At 35.8% G+C, this 20,205-nt stretch overlaps 2 protein-coding genes across 2 annotated transcripts in view; both read right to left on the reverse strand.

Annotated features, from left to right (window-relative positions):
* The window catches only part of LOC122414787 (elongation of very long chain fatty acids protein AAEL008004), a 78,024-nt gene extending 64,905 nt beyond the window's left edge, over positions 1–13,119 (reverse strand). The window contains exons 1-4 of the mRNA XM_043426394.1: positions 12,986–13,119; positions 10,695–10,809; positions 10,397–10,521; positions 9,928–10,155 (exon numbers count right to left, since the gene is read on the reverse strand). The gene's annotated coding sequence lies outside the window, so the exon portion shown is untranslated. The remainder of the gene's footprint in view (positions 1–9,927; positions 10,156–10,396; positions 10,522–10,694; positions 10,810–12,985) is intronic.
* Positions 13,120–13,184: 65 nt separating this feature from the next.
* On the reverse strand, positions 13,185–17,942 carry LOC122414834 (elongation of very long chain fatty acids protein AAEL008004-like). The gene is made up of 4 exons (XM_043426437.1): positions 17,667–17,942; positions 15,930–16,181; positions 14,379–14,622; positions 13,185–13,710 (listed from the first exon to the last, which is right to left on the reverse strand). Exons 2-4 carry the CDS (start codon positions 16,179–16,181, stop codon positions 13,226–13,228), a joined length of 981 nt encoding a protein of 326 aa, XP_043282372.1. The 5' UTR covers positions 17,667–17,942; the 3' UTR covers positions 13,185–13,225.
* Positions 17,943–20,205: the final 2,263 nt, after the last annotated feature.

The raw sequence follows: 20,205 nt of genomic DNA on the forward strand, positions 1-20,205 counted from the left end.
TACATTAAGGAAGACCCCCGTTATTTCTCGTACGATAATTTTCGCCTGAATTTTATTCGATTTCTGTCAGATTTCACGATCATTTTTTTATAATCTTTCATATACAACTCGGTGAACTCACCTCATCCGAGATTCGTTCTTGAGCTGGATCTTAAAATTCCAACATCTTAGCCCAACACTTGAACATTTCAACGGAGAAAACCTCGATTCCGCTTTTCCCAAAAAACATACAGTCAAATTAATATTCATTCTTTAATCTTTTTTACGTTTTACTAAAAACTGAATGAATTGGATGATTCAGGGGCTGGAGGCGTGCTCAGTTTCTAATGCCACTGAATCATTCAAATTCATTAAGAACAAACCCAAAACAGTGGTGCATATGACAGTGGACTGTGACAAGGCTCGGGATGGGGGAGTTCACCCAAGAACAAGAATAGTAAAGTGAGGGAAAAAGTGGGGTTAAGGTCGTAGGACAAACTCTTCAAACCCCGAAATAGTGTACACGCAGGAATGATAATGAAAAAAAAAAAAACATCACCTAGTCAAAATGCGAACTTGCAACAAAGCTCACGAGAATTCAATATTCGAACAGATTGTCATTACGAAGATTTGATATTTTCAAATCGAATTTGAGGGAAATTCAAACATCATATTTCCTACAATAATCTTCACTCGTCTTCGTTTTACAATTTTTCAATCAGAACAATAACAAGCGTGTTTTATTCATACGCTTCTTTGAAGACGATGATTCGCATTTTCCCAGTATCGATAATGCGTATGAGTGACAGAGAACCGAGAATCTTTTAGCAAACATTTGATCACATGAGAATATTTACACATACGTAAGATCCATCAACTTCTGCGGGCTCACAACTTGACTGCAAATTACACACATTGACACTTCACTTACTGCGCATCGAAGAAAAAAAGTGTAATTTAATAACGAATGCATCTCTTCAAAAAAATATTGAAAATAACGAAATTGCATTGTCAATTATCAGTTCTTTGCCGTTCAATTCGAATTCAATTAGAACGCGTCGATTTAACTTTTGTTCTCTTTTTTTTCGCGTTGCTCGACGGTACCTGTTCGTGTCATTTCAGAAAACTTGGATGCCTTTGGTGCTTATGAGTGTTCCGTGAAATCTTAATTCTCGTCGTGAGAAAAGTAAATCCTCGAATAGTTTTTTTTTCAGACATTCGGTCGATTTTTTTCCTTTCTTGATAGACTTCATTCGCATGTATCGCATGTATAAACGTGCGATCCAAGGTGCTGCGAAAGGTCACATGGTTCAACAGCCCATGAACAGAAAATATAGAAGATTCATAGATAGAAACGTTTATCTTTGTTTAAATTTTTTACTCATTGCATGTACTTGGCCCTACCGTAAGCTAATAATCAATTTGAACGAGGGGAAATTAGTTTCAAAATATTAATTATAAATGATACATTTTTCATCGAGCAGTGTTAAGTCGGATATAAATGAAGACTGAAAAATGAGATTTGAGCTTTGCTCCATTCATTTGTCAATCTCATTTTCGTTCATTTTTTCATTTTGATCCTGTAAAAAAGTCGATTAATAATCAATTTAATACTCAACAAATAATCATGTTCGACAAAGCTGTTCTTCGTTAATTTTCTGCCTTTTTACTTGTGAATTGAATAAAGAGATGCTTCGTTCTAGCAGTTCAGTTATAAAATAATGGGTATTGCAATACGAGGCTGGAAACCACGGCATGCGTTCCGCATTTTTTTAAAAAATTTTTATTTTCCTCGTCGGCAAATAATTTCTGATTGCATAGCATATTTCTTCGGGGTTTCAGTGATCTTGTTTTTGCTGATGACTCCTCGCGTTCACTTCCTTTTCTGACTATCAAGAAAAAACCTATCGAGGTCCATGATTTCGGGTCTTTCGGTCAAATATGCTTTGACTCTGTCAAAAAATTGGTTCCGATCATGCAGAAGATTGAAAAGGTTATTTTCTTCCGGCGAAACAGGCAAGAAAACTGAGGTGTGGCGAAAAAAAAACAATTTAAAAAATTGCGAAACGGCTTGTTTTGGTTGTCGAATCCAATCTTTGATCTTACACGTTTGTGGGGCTGCACATCGACTGGTTTTGAACATGAGAGAAAGAAATTCTCCGGCGAGACTGAACCGCGACGTTCGTTCAAAATTCGAACTCTTTTACTATTGACTCTGGAAACTCGTCGTCCTTTGACTCGTATTTGCAAGAATATGTAGACGAAAAACCTCGTTTCAAAACAACAACAAAAAACCTTCGACTGCGGAGGAGCAACTTGGCTGAGGAGAATATGAAATAAAACAAACTGAACATAGCAAAACCCGCTATTCAAATGAAAATAAATAAATAAATAAATAAAATAGTCAAAATAAACAATTTTACTCTACTTTGAAAACGTCTGGCTTATTACAGCAAACACAACTTGGATAATTTTTGTCACTTCGATCTAAAAACTACAAACTTTGGTGAAAGTCACACAGAATTTACGATAAAATCAGTCACAATGTGACAGTAACCATATAGGGGGCTTGGCAGCTTGAGAGTCTGGAAAAACAGCAAAACAGACGTATCTCTTGGAATTTTTTCATTGAAGCTAGTAACATTGTTATATTAAACGAGAGAAATACAAACGACGGATGAAAAGCTTTTCATGGAATTTGAAAGATCCCACAAATGTGCTTTCAAATTTTATCAAAAATTCTGTATCAGTGAGAGATAACAGGAAATAAAACGTTCGCATTGTCGAATGTCGATAATGGATTAGTAAGAAAACTCTCAACCTACCAAAGTGTGGACACGACATCCTCTGATTTTAAATGCACGACCATTCGATCTTGAGAATGACCTTCGAAGGAAAGTATTATAGAATAGGGTATTACACCTTTTTTAAAAAACTGTTTTAAAACAATCCTGAGATCGTAATAAACCAGTAGAATTTTTATTTCAATTTTATAAGACCGAAAACTGCCTTGAAAACTATTTTTTATTTATGATTTTCAATTTTCGCGCGGAAACGCTAGCCGCCATGTTGTTTCGGTTTGTGACGTCACTCCGTTAGTAAACAATACAATTGCGAAAGACCAAGTAACAAGATTTGTGAAAATAATGAGTTACAATGACTTGTAAAATTTCAAAATAACACAGAGCGCACAATAAGAATCTAGATTGTTTACTATCGGAATGACGTCACGTTGGAATCCAATATGGCGGATGGCGTTTTAGACATTTGAAAAACAAATGAAAAAAGACGATTTTTAAAATTGAATTATAAAATTTACATTGCATTTTTATGAATAAATATTGACGTTTCTAATTTACTTTTTACGAAATCTATCATAATCATGCATTTTTATATATTTTTTACATGGTCTAAAGTACCCTATTCAACGAACTAAGCTGTACGTGAAGTTCCTATGATGGTTGTACGAAGCCACATCTTCCAAAGAAATCGAATCGTGAATTTTGCATTATTTTCATTGAATGAGACATGACCAAGGCAAAATTAACACGAAGATAAACTTAAGTATAATACGTTTGGATCTCACCATAATCAGTGCGTTTTATCTTTAATTTAATTTCTATCGTATCATCACATTGCATATTATTAAACCGAGTTGTTCGAAATTACAAAATTTTCTTCATAGTTCGTATATATTGAGATATATTTTTTAGAATGAAGATTGTAGACGAATGATGAAAAGTCACAGCTAACAGTTCGTATTATCGGATTAGCCTGGACCTACAACGCTGATATTTCTGTTAGCTGTAGGTCGAATGTCACACACATTTGTGAAATAACAAGTGTACGCGCGAAATGGGATGAAAACGATACGAGGAACAAGCTGGTAGGAACCACGAACACGAAAAAAATATGGACGTGATTGACTTTTTACAAAAAAAAACGAAAAAAAACTGTAAAAAATAGATGTTAATATATTGCGTTGGCTAATACGCAACAAATAAATGAAAGTACAAATTTGTAGTTTTTAAAGTAAGGTAAGTAGTTGCGTCGATTGGCTGCTTCGCATTTTAATTGAGCGTATTTGTACATAATGGGTCCCAATTTTCCTAATCAATATTGCACTGTGTCACCGGGGGTCAGAATGTACGTTAACGCAGTTTTAAAAAAACAGTGTTGTTTTCATGCGGCCGGAAACAAAGAATTTTAGCACGTTACCAAAGACTAATCTTCCCAAAATTTGGGCATTTTGAAATATTTGTTGGACGAAACTATACTAAAGCAAGTTCTATTTATTCCAGAACTTTTAATCCAATTCGGACTTTATTTTCGATCATCTGAAAGCACTTTTTGGCAGGAATAAATATATTTGTCTCAACTTTTTTTTTTCACAGCAATTTTGCTGCTTCTTGCGATTTTTTTCATGTACTACAAATCATGATTGTAATATTTCTCAAAGCACACTGGGCTCGATTGGTTTTTTTTTTTTTTTTTTTTTTAAAAAAGTTGAAAAAATACTTGTTTAGGCTTCATGAAGCAAAGCGCAACCTCAGCTTGAGCCACTTACTTAGTCTGATAGTCTGCCTTCTCCAATCTCTTGCGAGCGAGATAATACTACAGATGCGTCAGCGTCTTGAGGCCAAGTGTTAAAACGGAAATTTTGCTGGACCGGACAAGGCGAGAGGTGCAGAAATTTGTACACGAAATTGGTCGATTTTTGCTTTAAGGGGTCTACTCTAATTAGAATTTTCAAAAAAATGATTTTCTTTTAATTACATTTTTCGGAAATATACATATTTAAAAGTATTATACTAAAATTTTATAAAAATCTGAGCAGTCTAAGTGTACTTTTGAGTGACGTTTACTTGACTGTCTGAGCGTGCTAATACGCACCGCGCCCAGTGTGGTGCCGCGTACACCTGCCTTTGTTTAAACGCATTTTTCTCGAAATTACGTTTTTGAACGGCTCATTGATAAAATCTACGAAACTATTTAACAGACCCATACCAAAATTTTACCACGTGTTGTTTATGGCTATAACTATAACTCACATCATACAAATTTTGAAATTTCGAGTGGAACTATTTTTTTTCTTCAAAAAACGATGAAACGCCATTTATCTATTGAATCTGAAATCATTTTTTTCTCTGATAATCCATTCCAGAGACACCCATATTTTCAACAGTGCATACCCATATTTTTTTTAGACTTGTCTTCTCCCCAATTTTTCTGTACAAAAACAGTAAAATAAACATAAAAAAAAAAACATTTTTCATGTATTTTAAGAACGTATTTTTTAGGCCTAACACTTTTTATATCCACATTTATAATCTATACCGATCAAAAAAATTGGTGAAAATAGTATTTCTTTTGCCCGTCTGATTAGAGTAGACTCCTTAACGTTGGTACTCCCAATACATTCCAGAGCCACATGGACGTTCTTGCTCTAATTTATATTCTTGTTCTGATGTATTTTTCAATGAATGTACAGACGCCAAATAAATGGTGTTAAATCTCAAAACGACTAAGATTTCAAATGTTACATTTTTCTTACGATTGTATTTCAACTGAAAAATCTCGCAGTTTGTGTTCTACTCATGGCCAAGACGTAGGCCAAGAGGCTTTTTTTTTTATTCCATGTGATCGGACAGTGTCGAAAATGTTCACTTTCGAAAATGGGGAGCCGTTGGGTGTGACTTTACCTTGGCCTTAATAATACTTTCGTATCCCAATTAGTAAGAAAAGTGCAAGATTTTTCGAATGAAATTCCAAAGTTGAAAAATTGTATTTGATTTATGTAGCCGAGTTTCGTGCCGAGGCTGTGGTCGAGTTTCCTATACACTCGAGAAACTTCGAAAATATTTTGACGCATCCTCTGCTCGAGCAATATCAAAAAATACTTATGCCAGACCATTTACGATCTGTCAGTCAATTGAAAAGTTGTTTTAGGCGGAAAAAGTCTCGAAAGTTGAATCATGAGCTCCGAGGCTTATCTACAACTTCGCTCGAGAATTCATCATCCATTAACATCTCCACCAAAAATTTATAACCTTTTAGCGAAGCCCACGATCCAAAAGTACCAGGGAACAACCTCCTTCGATGCAAGCAACGCTTTACACAATTAGAAAAAAAATTACGAAAATAACCTTCCCATTGATGGCGAATAATTGAATGAAACCTTCACTAGATTTAACACATTCATGCTAAACGTCATTTTCGCAAGTGTTTTTTTCATAATTTCTTCTCTATAAACTATGCTTGCTAACTATCGGAGTTTTTGCAAGTTAGAATTTTTTATTGCGGGTCAAACGACCATGGCTTATTGTTTTGTTTATTTTTTGTAAATGTTTGGTCTGATCAACTCTATTCAAGTATTTCAACGTATCTAAAAATCAAATAAAGCGAATTCTAATGTTTCACCAAACCGATTGCGCGATGCGATGAATTTTGTATTCCGTTTTATAGCCCAGAGCCTTAAATTTGAGAGTGTAAAAATTTGTCTTACATAGGCGACGTAATAAAAGTGAACAACGAATGTACGTCAGTTGCAATTTGGTTTCTGGACTCTGATTCGATTCCAGGCCAAGGACAGCGCCTTTTTCCTCAATCGCGCCTACGCTTTTGTGCACATTTTCATTTTCTCAACTGATAAAATGTGCATCAACGACAAAAAAGTGGCCCTCGTTCGTCGTTAAGATTTCACTTGGAGAACCCGGACGATCCGGTTAAAACGATGCAAATGATGCAATCCACGATTGCGGTTGACCGATGAAATTTGTAATAGAGATCGTAACTTGGTGCGTAACTGTTTTGCCGAACGACCGCGGCCTTCTGTCGCGTGCCAGGGATATGTGTACACTTTCACCCTGGGATTCAGGTCTCCCAGGTCGAACACTGTACGCGTCTTTTGCCACTTTCACTAATGAAAATCATCTGGCTCCAGTCGATTTTAGCTTCGTCATTCCATACTGAGAGAAAAAAAAGTTATTGCAACAACGAGATGTGGCATTACGGGGTGTCAATGAAATATGTGATCATCGCAAGGTGAAAAATGATTGAATGACCAAAATTGTTTTAAATCAAACTACAGATTAATTTTCTCCGAAAACATTGCAGTTGAATGAAGAAAACTCTTCCGATAACATCAATTTCTATTGAATTAATAATTTTTTTTCTCTATGCAAACTCCTAAAATTTGACCATTTTTTTCGTTTATTGTTCACTACAAATAATGAATTTGAAAAATGATTTCAAGAAAAGAGCAATGAGAAATAAAAAATTTTACACGTCGAACAATGAAATAAAATATGGACACGTATGATTCTTTTAAATATACTAGGATCACCGCGCGCTTGTCGTTAATTCTTTTAACACTTTTTGAATAAAAATATTACTCAGGTCAGCTCAGTTCATTGCGAAAATAATCACGGTACCTACGGTCGAATAGTATAATTGCGTAAGATCACTCTTACTAAATTACTGCATCACTTCATTCTTATGTCGCTAAATAAATTTATTTGACACGATCGCGATCGAATGTGTTGAAATTGTTTCTTCCTTTTTTCTACGATCTGAAATATGCACATGAACAAACTCCGAGCAAAACATCGACAACCAATCAAAGTACGTCTATGGCAGCTTCAAAAATAACTCGCACTTCGAGATTTCGTGACAACTCTTCTTTTATGGAAGGAATTTGATCCTATTGTTTTTTCGACAGATACATATGCAGAGTTTAGTTACTCAAAGCACGTCATTCCTACTCAAATCACTAAAAAATTGGCCTGGTGAATGCGTCAAGAAAATCCAAAGTTATATAAAACCATGTATAAAATTATACTGTTCCAATACAAACATTTATTCGTGAATTATTGCATTGATAAATTTGCTTCGAGAAATGAGTGAACACCGTTCAATGATATCTCGGTTTTGATTCCAATCAACCGCCGTTAATATAGAAAATGAGAAACAGAGGCGTTGAAATTGCATGTTGATGAACGAGCGTTTCTGTAGTTTTGTTTACGAATTACCGTACGTCGATGATTGTTTTACCGACATTCTTTCAGTCGAGTTCGCAGGTCAGGCACGAGAGGCAATAGCGCATAAAGAGTTTGTTGAAATTTTGGAGCCTGTTGACGACATTCGCATTTACTTTCCAATCGGTAAAAGAAATTGGAATCAAGTGAATTGCATTTCTTGTAGAGGCCGAATCGTGAAAAAAAAAATTCCGAGGCAAAAAGGGGTACCTCTCAAAAACTCATGAAATTTTTTTTACTATGATTTAAATTCAATGCACCTTGGGTGCTGTTTGCACCCGTAACCGAGTGCTTCCGACTTACCGCTGTAAGCGTTGAAAGCGATCTCAGCGCTTACAGCGCTCTAACGTACGTCGAACGCACCCTCTGTAATTCAATTAAAAATTAATGATATGAATAATAACGAAGATTGCCAATTTTTATTTTGTAAAAAATTGTTGTATTCTTTATCCACTGAATCATGGATTCAGTGCCAAAACTGTGCGGTGTGAGCACATGATTCATGTCAGGTGTAATCACACATGATGGTCCGCAAACATATATCTGCGATTACTGTCGTAGACAGTAATATACGAGGCAGTAATTACAGATATACAAATACTTTTTGTATATCTGTGCAAAAACGTTTTCACTTTGAAAGTGATGTAAAAAAAGAGAATTTGAAAAAAAAAAGAATGTTAGAAAAAAAAATCAAAATAAAAAAAAACAAGATAGGAAAAAATATGTTTCATGTTCTATTCGGAAAAGTATAAAAATTGAAAAAAAAAGACAAAAAAATTTCTCTCATTTTTCGGGTATCCCGTTTCGCCCCGGTCTCCCCTACACGTTTTATTCTCACTGAAAAATATATTTTTTTGTTGTTATATTATGACGTTATCAACAGCATTGTATTTCCACGGTTCGTCCTAGTGGTTAATGTCGATCGATGATTTAATCCTTTGGTGTCTGCTGGGTGTCTCGTATAAAGCGACGATTTGAATCTCGATATTCTGTTTTCTCGGATATACAAGTAAATGTTCACGAATCTGAACATTTACTTGTATCGTTTATTATCATTACACCGGTACACAAAAAAAAGTGGTCTGCGCATAAAACCGGACCCATCAGTCTCTACGTATTTTGACCCGCTGAATCCGAATCCGGGATCAGATTGGCCAATATACCTCCAAAATTTTGAGTAAATTCCAAAAAACCGCTAAAATGGCAGTAAATCGCTGTTAAAAGCATGATAAAAGTTGTCTTTGACTTTATTCGGGGGTGTTTTTTTATTTAATTGGATGCACTGATTCTGAATCTAAGGTTAAATTCGCCGATAAAATAGAAAATCACTGTTGAAAGCATAATAAAAGTTGTTTTCGACCTTACTCGGGGATGTTTTTTATGTAATTTGATGCGTTGAGTCTGAATCTAGAGTCAGATTGGCTGATATACCCGCAAAATTTATTAATCTAGATCGAGTACGCTCTTTTTGTATTTGGATGCGTTGAAACCGAAACCGGGCGTCTATTTGACTCGTACGTCTCCAAAATATTGTTTTCTTGGAAAAATCCGGCTAAAATTGTTTTTTACGAATTTCGAGCAGTTCAATCCGAATCCGGTAGCTAGTAGTAGTCCCGATCATGCATACTTCCGTCGAAGATGGTGAAAAATAACAAAAAAGAGCAAAAAAAACGACAAAAAATATCGAAAAATAATATAAGGGATAGTCATGAATGTTGACAAGATCTATTAAGCAGAAAGTTCCGAGGATGACGATTACCTCCCAGATGATGAAAGCAAAGCTCCCCATACCTTCAACCAAGAAGAATTTAATGATCTCATACGAGATGTAGGACTGCCGAAAAATGGAGCTGCATACTTGGCGGCAATATTGAAAGAGATAAACTTGCTATCAAAAGGAGCATCAACTTACTTTTATCGTGACAGGAAGAAGGAGTTTCGGCAATTCTTCACAAATGACGAAGAGAATTCATTGGTGCACTGTTCAAATGTGAAAGGCTTGATGGATATATTCAGACAGACCGTATACAAAAACGAAGAGCGGCGACTTTTCATTGATTCGTCAAAAAGAAGTCTCAAAGCCGTTCTACTCCACACCAGAAACACATATGCTCCTATTCCAATAGCTCACTCGAGCAAGCTGAAAGAAAATTACGAAAATTTAAAAGTGGTATTGGAGAAAATAACGTATTCGGAAGATCAAGGGCAAATTTGTGGCGATCTCAAAATTGTAACACTGCTCTTAGGTCGACAATCGGGTTTCACAAAAAATCTCTGCTTTTTATGTTTATGGGACAGTAGAGACAGGAAAGACACTATGTTCAGAAAGGGTGGCCAACAAGAACAAACTTCGATCTAGACCGTAACAACATCATACGAACATCATTGATCGATCCTTCGAAATATCTGCTACCACCACTTCACATCAAGCTTGGTCTTATATAGCAGTATGTCAAAACTCTGGACAAAGATGGCGATTGTTTCCAGTATTTGGAAGAAAATTTTCCTGCAATGAGAGATGCGAAATTAAAGGAGGGTATATTTGATGAACGAGAAATTCGTAGTTTATTTGGAGACCAAAATTTCATTCGAAAAATGAATGATACTGAGAAGGCAGCTTGGCAAAGTTTCCAAAACGTTTCTCAGAACTTTCTGAGAAATAAGAAAAGTGAAAATTACCAAAATTTAGTTGAAGAATTGTTGCAAAATTTTATAAACTTGGGCTGCTTGATGAATCTCAAACTGCACTTTTTGCACTCCCACCTCGAATAGTTTTCCTGAAAACCTTGGAGATCTAAGTGAAGAACAAAGAGACGGATTTTATCAAGACATATCAGCGAAATGGAGAATCGGTATCAAGGAAGGTGAAATATCAATATGATGATGGCATATTTTTGCTGGCCGCTAAAGAGAGAAAGAGGAAGAGAAACCCGCTGCATAGGTCATTCGAAGAGAAAAGAATCCGTTACAAGAGAAGGACGCGGTTTAAGATCGATGAAGATTTTTCTCTTCTCATATTACTTGTAGAAAATGTAAAAAAAAAGATCAATTAAGCAGAATTAAAATCAAAGAACAATCGTGCCTGCGGTAGTTTTATATTCAAGTTTTTTATACAATTTTCCCCAGTTTCTAGTTTATTGCATACAAAATATATAGATCTTTTTTTGTGTACAGTTTAAGATGAATCATGCATGTTTAAAATATTTAAAAAGAAATTTTTTTCGTTTTTTTCTGCTATATTTTGTTGTCTTTCACGATCTTCGACAGAAGTATGCATAATCGGGACTACTAGCTACCGAATTCGAAAAGCTGTTCGACATTCGTAAAGAACAATTTTAGCCGGATTTTTCCAAGAAAACAATATTTTGGAGACGTACGAGTCAAATAGACGCCCGGTTTCGGTTTCAGCGCATCCAAATACAAAAAGAGCGTACTCGATCTAGATTAATAAAACTCTTCCCATATCCATGGTAGCGATTTTGACCCTGTTTGAGCAATTTTTGCAATTTACTAAAAATTTTGCGGGTATATCAGCCAATCTGACTCTAGATTCAGACTCAGCGCGTCAAATTACATAAAAAACACTTCCGAGTAAGGTCGAAAACAACTTTTATTGTGCTTTTAACAGTGATTTTCCGCAATTTTTGTGGTTTTTTGGATTTACTCAAATTTATGGGGGTATATCAACCAAGCTGACCTCAGATTCAGAATCAGCGCATCAAATTACATAAGATATAACCTCCGAATAAGGTCAAAGACAACTTTTATCATGCTTTTAACAGCGATTTTCCGCCATTTTATCCGGACTAATGGGTAAGGTTTTATGCGCAGACTACTTTTTTTTGTGTGCCGGTGTTATTATTCGCTTATACGATCGCCTGTCATATCGATCAATTAATTAGCGCGCTAATTTTATTATAATACGAAATATATTTAATGATTTTTATATACGCAATTCAACTTATACAGCGAGCAATACTAATTGCTAAAACTTGATTGAGTGATTATTTATTGAAGTAATAAAATTAATACCTATGTGGTAGGGAAAAAACTAAGAAAATCTACGAAAAATTAGACCTAGTAGTTTGGCTTCTCGCTGTGTGCAATTTGCCACATTATTCGCAGACAGTATTTGAGCTTCTCTTGATGGCGGTATTGAATAAATAATTCATTATTTTTCCACGCGGACCCGAACGATAATCTCGTTACGTAAAGCCACAAAAGCGTTTTTCACGATAATCCGGTGACGAAAATGTATTCCTTTGCGATTGATTGCGATTGTGATATTCAATACCGTTATACGATATTATGACGAATTTTAAGGGGAATGAATACGTCGGATTTGAACGCAGTCTGTCTATAAGACGGCATTTGTCGGCATGTTGTTACAAAAGAACGATTTGAGCGAGCAAAATGATTCTACCTTGTTCCTGTGTCATATTAATTGTTGATTTATTTCTCAAAGCGATGAATGAAGGTATGACTATAATCACTTATTGCACACACCGTGCCTTCGATCTTCCGTAACGCGATATTCACGCCCGGAAGCCAAAATAGTAAGATCTAAATTGCTATAAACATGAAACTGAGGATTCGTTTTTTTATCTCCCCCCCCATCGAGGCTTTTATCAAGTCAGTCAATATCTTTGGTATCACATCGAAATAAAATGATCTTACGCGCTCGTTATATGTGGAAGGCTTTTCACGTAATATTATATATTCTGAAAGTGTAGAGATCGATGTGCTCAATAATCAACTACGAAACATAAGTTGAAAAATAAATTAATAACCATTCCATTACTGCAAAGTTATTGTCAGTGACTATGAAGTATAGGGATGTGTCGAATGCTGAGTTGGCTAAAAATAGTAACTCTCGAACAAACCGTTATCGATAACGTGAACAAATGAACCAGTATGATGGAACAACAAAAAAAAACTATAAAAAATTGCTCTTGATAATGTTGACATACCGTTGCTTGATGCTTTAGAATAATCCTCGAGAACATTCGGTGAAATAGTTGTATGCCAAATGCCAAGTTACATGAATCATGGATAGACTCGTGCAAAGAGTTGCATGACTATTGGAATGATTTTTCTGAGATGAATTATCGCAGCAACAAAATGACGTCGTAATATGAACACGTGAAAATAATCGATCAGAGGCCATTATTGTGTATGAGTTTGATGGTTTATTTTTATCGTTTTTTTTTTCATGAATCGTCGGAGCTACGATTTTTGTCGATGTAAACTCGATTTCTCAGTCCCTCGTCCGATATGTATCCCGTCGCGACTCTGTAATCGTCGGCATAAATCGAAGATTTTCCCTTCTCAAGCCGATTTTGTTGTAATTTATCAACCGCTTCCTTGTGCTTTGTCAATTCAAGCTCGGCGTCTTTTCGTTTTGCACTCTTTTTCACATAAGCTTCCATGTAAAACGATCTGAACAAGAAAAAGAAGAGACACGCGTGCATTCCGATCCACCAGACGAACGCCTTCGGATAATCGCAGTCGATGAACAATAGCTGTCCCGAGTGAATCACCACGAGGACGAATTGAACGATTTGCAATGTTGTCAGATACTTTTTCCACCAAAGATAACGCTGTACCGAGGGTCCAAGCGCCGCCAGGAAGTAATAACCGTACATCCATATGTGCACGAAGACATTCAGCATACCGAAGAACGTACTCTGACCACCTACGATCAGAATGAAACAATAAATTACTAGAATTTTTCGTGGGGAGTTGGCAGTTGCATAATAAAATAGGAAAACAAAAAGAAAGCAACGCAATTTCCTTTGTTTTCTTCGTTTACAGCTTTCTTTCTACCGGATCATTTTAAATCGAGTATTTTCTCACTTTATAGACAAAACCTCATCACGAATATTGGACACTAAATTCAAAGTCAAAAAGAATCGAAAAAATACATTACAAAAAATTATAATCGTTACATATGCAGAGTAAAAAGTAACGTAAAAACTTTAAACAATATCTGAACACGTTACAGAAAAGCTGAACGGATTAATTCATGCGTTGTTATTGAATGTTTATCATCGATAAGTAGTGTTTGCTGCGATGACCGCAATAATTTAAAAATCATGTGAAAAATAAATCAGTGATAAAAGTAAAGGTTAAGAAAGAATTTAAATGTACCACTATCTAACGGAAAAATCACGATTATTTTCCGTATTAGACGACATGTTATTGAATGTCCTTTTAAATCGAATATCATCGGGGCTCTAATGATAAGAACTATTGAGCTATGATCATTCGTCCAATCTCTCCACCCGACAAACCACTCCTGCCTCTTTTTTTTCACCCAATTATTCATTGTTTTTAAGCTTATTGCATCGTCAATTATGTTACCTGGAGTAAATTTCACACCAAACCAAACGGAAAACGGGACCACTCCGTGATGAATAACATGTAGCGTAGTGATTTGATTGTTCTTTTTTCTAAGCACGAAGAATATTGTATCCGCGAATTCAATGAATTTCGATATGTAGTATAACCAACATATTCTTGCCATTCTGAGGGCGTCCGGAGAGTCTGAGTAATCGATCGGTTGACACCTGAACGAGTACTTTCCTCCCCAACCGTATACTATACTCTAGAATCAATAAATAGCCAATTTTCAAATGATAAATCGATTGTATGTCGATAATCGATATAAATCGAAAGTTGCCGTCAGGTTAAAAAATACCGGGATGAGTGATAATACGTGACCCTAGCAAGCAAAAACAAAAAGTGTAATCGAAGAATTTTATAATAGAGGCGGTAATTATTCAACAAAGACTAAAAATGCTGGAAATTGAAATTCGCAAATTACTTCCTCAAGATGGTCAAGATGCACGGTGGAACACCGTGCACGATGCTCAAAGCTTTATGAGGTAAATACTACTACTATAATACTCTATGAGGTGCTATATTTTTCATTTTGGCTCCCTCATAGAGGAAGCTTTAAGCATTGTTCTAAAATCTTGAGAAAGTAATTTGTTACTTTTAATTTTTTTTAAATAAAATTTTAACTTATTTATCGACTTTTAAATTTTCTCAATTAATTTCCAAAAATTCCAAAATGTCGTAGGATTCGTATTTTTTTTTTTTCAAATTCTCACAAAATTATCAGAGAATGAAGAGCTTGTTCAGATTAACATATATGCAAAACGGTAGCCCTCTATCTCAAATCGTTTTCGAGTTATAAGCGTTTGAATTTTGCAGTGCCATAACACGCACGCACACACACACTCACACACACACACACACACCCGGACATTTTTTCTAGATATGATTTTTTGATGTTTTTGAACGTTTTGAGCACGTTGACTTTGAAAACTGGAAAAAAAAAATTTTCATCGTCACATAGCTTCCTCTATGAGGAAGCAAAATTGAATTATTTATTCGTATTCATTATCATTCGCGCGAGATGAGTTGCGATTTACAAATTAGGATCGCATCATAATAATATATATTAATAAGGGTATATTGATATTAAAGTGCATAATACATTAGGGTGGGGCAAAAAATCGATATTTTTTTTCTCGGAGCTCCAACGCATATCGTTAGTACATCGAAAAAAAAGTAATTTTTCCAAAATTTCAGATTTAAAACAAAATTTTTAGACAGTGCTCAAGCCAATTTTCGATAGTTTCCTGTTTTTTCTCAAAAATCGCGAAGCAAAGATTTATTTATTTGCTCTCACAGCAGAAAGTGTTAGTGCATCATGAAATCACAAATTTAATAAAATTTATGAAAAGAACTCTCTCTTTTTGTCTTTACCAACGAATATCTTCTTCGCAACTTTCGTTCATCCCGCCCGATCACACTTTTCGTAACACTTCTGAAACGCTCCCGTAACACTTTCATCCTATCGCGCCTATCGAAGTTGTACTTCAAAAAATCATTCCCATGACTTACCTCGTTGAATATATATATTGAAAAACAAACTTGAATTAAATTGTAAACTAAAATTGTTCGTCTAAGTACAAAAGGTTTTCTGTTCGCCATGAGTCTAGGTCCAAGTCTCTTAACAAAATATGCATAGCACAGGCATATGAGCAACGTTGGGAAAGGGCTGCTCATCATAAACCAGTCTTTAACCCTCTGATCACTTCTATTTTCCATGAGATCATTGTAGCTACTTATTATCGTTCTCACTATGTCCGTCATCTGTAAATCAACATAATATTCATAGTATTAATTCAAATATTAAGTGTACGATTAATCCGGTTTCTATTTCGTCCATAGGACTTGACGAAACCGTACCACCGATTACATGCATAGAAAAATACTCAACATTAGAATTGAGGGTAGAAAATGAATTTAAATTGAGCGGGTGAAACGAACGATTCAGAGAAAATACAACACCGTGAGTTTTGTCCCTTCATTGTTCGTTTTGTTCAGTGAGCCTTCATTCGGAATATTTGTTCCCAATAAATTATTCTCATTTTGACTAATTTCGCATTCTTTTAAAAACGGGAAAAATAAATTGCGATCGATCCCGTCAAATAAATAAAAATTCGATAAAACACGGTCACGGCAGCGGCTCCGGCACGTGTTGATTTAACCGGTAAAATTATCGTTTTGCTCGTGTTTGAGTCTCGTGAGATTGATAGTCTCCTGCCGAGAAGAATTGTTAAATCTCAATATTTTTATTGTTCGTAATTGGTAATTGTTCGTGAAGATTCGCAGGAAAGAGTTACAAGTGTGTGAAAGAGTGAGTGAGAAGGAGAGAGTGGATCGGGATTTCTGACGTGCGTGACAGGTGATAGCTCAGCCGTGAACAGCGAATATAAATAAAATGTTAAAATATTTATAGCTACAAATATACACGAGCAGTTGAATCTCAGGTGTATATATTACACTTTGTAATTGAAATGATTGCGGCAGTCTCTAATTGTATGATTTAACTGGCTGATTAGGTGCAACACTTCAACAATCTATATTATTGTCGGCAGGTGTTACTTTGGTGGATGAAATAAAAGATAAATAGTTTCGCTAAGTTGGATCGCGACACTGGTCAATGACTTCCGCACACTCGTTCCGCCGATATTTCAACGACTTATTTCTTTTATTATCTCAAATATTTTCGTTTCATTAGTAGATCGATTAGTTCAGATGCATTAATTGTACCGTTGTTTACTTGCAGAAAATACCATGAAAAAAAAATCCAGAAACGATGACTGCAGGTTAAAAAAATGATAAAAAAAAATTTTTGCTTTTTATTCCGAAATATTCGAGAATGATTCATAGAGCAATACTTCAATGTCCGAGGCAAAGCAATGTTCGCGATCTCAAAATAACGTCTCAGTGATGAACTAGCCAGATGAGCAATTATTTTCACGCTTGCGTTCATTTTATTTGATCATGAAAATATCTGCGACGAACGGACTCAGTAATAGAGAGAATTGTAGGCATAGACAGCCGCTAGAAAATGTTAAACTTTTCACACAAACTGCACACGATAACGCGCCGAATAACGAGTCATAAAGTTATTAGAAGCAACACTTTGGTCGTGTTATTGTCGGTCGAGTAACAAGGATTTTGAAGTTTGTCGAAGTATGTCCAGTGATAATGGAGTGACCGGAAGAGATTCGGAGCGATTTTAATAAAATAATGACATTACGTTGTCCGTTTGTATGTTGTTTTACTGACCTTGAATTTTTGGCTCGTTCAGCGTGGTGAAGTTTGCCGAGTCCGTAGCACTCGAAAAGCGACTTCGGAACAATGACAGAACAGCGATTTCCACGTATCGGTGATAATTTGATACGAACGTCTATTATAACGACGAATAAAAAAAACGATTATAATTAAAAACTAGAGCGACACCGATCGAATCTCGTGGAAACAGCTAGGAAAAACATCAGCGACGAAGGGAATGTACTTCGGTCGTCGAGAGTGGTTGACAAATAGCGAGAAACTGAATTTACGTGAAACAAACGCGCTGCTTATATCGTCTCGGAGTGTTGCACCTGTGGCTGTGGCTTGACACACCGACACACGTTGTGTCTATCCTCCCCATTTGAATTCTCTCCACCTTCGGTAGGGATCTGCTACACGCTTTTCTCAATCTGAAGCCTTGTTCTTCTATTTCATCGGTGATGTAATAACTTTTTTCACTCACATTCCGGTCATTCCTCCCACCAGTATAAGACGTCAACAACAGCGAAAAATATAATGACGTTGATAATGAAGCACAGTATTCTGGATAACGATTCGATCGAGAAACCAATATTACTTCTCTGACGTTTCACTTTTATTTTCAAATCATTCTTAACCAACACCACCTGCTTCGATCACTACGACACCAGTTCAGAATTTTTCACGTCTCATCATCTAATGGTAAAATCATATAAAATTTAACTGCAATAAATTAAAAACGAAGGTGTCGTATTCCATTTGATTGTGAGACGAAAATACTCGATAAAATTCCTCTTTCGAGTCATGAAAAATAGTCCTTTTACCCATGATTTCTTTTCTGGAATTACTTGATCAATATTCCAACGGGAAGAAAAAAAATCTTTAATCCTTCAATTTTTTTCTTCCCTAATACAAAATTCGAAGTTATTAAACGTAGCCTAATAATTCGTGAAATGAAAAATTGGAGAATTTAAAAAATTGGTGTTTGTTTTGTTCATTTCGTTGGGCTTGAATGTTGCAAACTTCAGCGTCATGAAAATCCATCATTCATGATTCCAAAGTTATTTTGATTTGATTCGATTGGTTACAGGCATTGTGCCGAATTGCAGAGAGCAGCAACACCACTGATGTGGCCACTCTCTGGAGTCTGAATGAGCAATTACTTAGGAGTGATTTCGGTTGAAGATGATATGGACTAAAACAAACTTTACATTCAAAGATACGTTATGTCACGAACGTGTAATCTTCATAAGTCGAATAGTATACGAGAAGTGAGTAAAATTTCTATATTTTTCATAATTATAAAGCGGAACTTATGTCACAATAGGAGGAAGAAAGAAGACAGAGGAATTTCTCGAACTAATTTGCATGGTCGTTCGTAAAAAAATTTAAACTGCATCCCATTCAAATATAATCATTAATGATTTTCAATGTTTCAGAATCGAAAAAAAATGTTTCGAAGGTTTATTTTTTTATGAAGTTGTATAGGAAGCTTTGATCATTTGGTTAATCAGTGTGAAGAGGGAGAGAAAAGGGCTTTGCTGATCCCGGTATTACAATTGAAATATGAGTACTGTGTCTACTGTTCCGCATGCAGAAAAGTCGCGACAGCCTTGTCAGGTTTAATGGTTACGCAACCAGCAGTCGAATCAAAGCAGGTCGCACATGTTAAAGACCGCGACGGTGGTCTACGAAAGTGATTCTACCTCTCTTTTGGCTACGCTGATTCACCGATGACTCTTCCTCTGTCCCAGTGAGAATGCTTCGAAAACGCTCTCAATCACGAAGCACGTTTTTTCAATAAATTTCAAGTAGATGGATGCTCTATTAACAAATTAAACATTTCCATTACCGATCCTCAACAACTTGATAAAAATCTAAACTCGGCAGGTTGAATCAAATAATTTTAATGAGGTAATATTCATTTCGTTAACAAACGTGTTGCCAGTATTCTGATAAAAGATTTTTTCTCATATATATTGCCACGTTACCCATACAGGAGGGTGTCCATACTGTCCATACAGCATCGCTCGATTCCTACTTTCTCCCAATTCGTCAACTTCTAACTTATTTTCTTATCCCCAAAAGATTTATCGCAATTATATGAAGTTCGAGTGATTCTTTCTAAAGCCCGCCAGCACCATCAGCTACTCGCAAAACTGCCACCCCCTCGACGGTTCATTCGCGACGTCCCGTGCATAGCTAAACGGTCACCGCATCAAGTATCGGTCTTGCCCGGGGCTGCTTAACTTTGGAGATCGCTGGAACCATACACCGACTGTGTACTTACGGCTGTCGACACTTGATAACGTATGGAAGAGACCGCGACAAAACGGGGTACCCAAGGAAATATCCTGCTTTTTAGAAGTTTGAAAAGCTTCATGCATATTGCTTACTCTCAAACATCAAGAAACGTGTGCTGCAACTTTCTGGAATTTTCGAAAAAAAATTTTCCTTTTTGGGGTACAACCTTTGAAAAAATGGTGAGATTTTTTTTCTACTGCAATCTCAGTCCAATGCGACTTGACTGCTTCTTTTAAAAAACAGTCAAAAA

This window comes from Venturia canescens, chromosome 1 (genome assembly GCF_019457755.1).
Source record: "Venturia canescens isolate UGA chromosome 1, ASM1945775v1, whole genome shotgun sequence".
NCBI lineage: Eukaryota > Metazoa > Arthropoda > Insecta > Hymenoptera > Ichneumonidae > Venturia > Venturia canescens.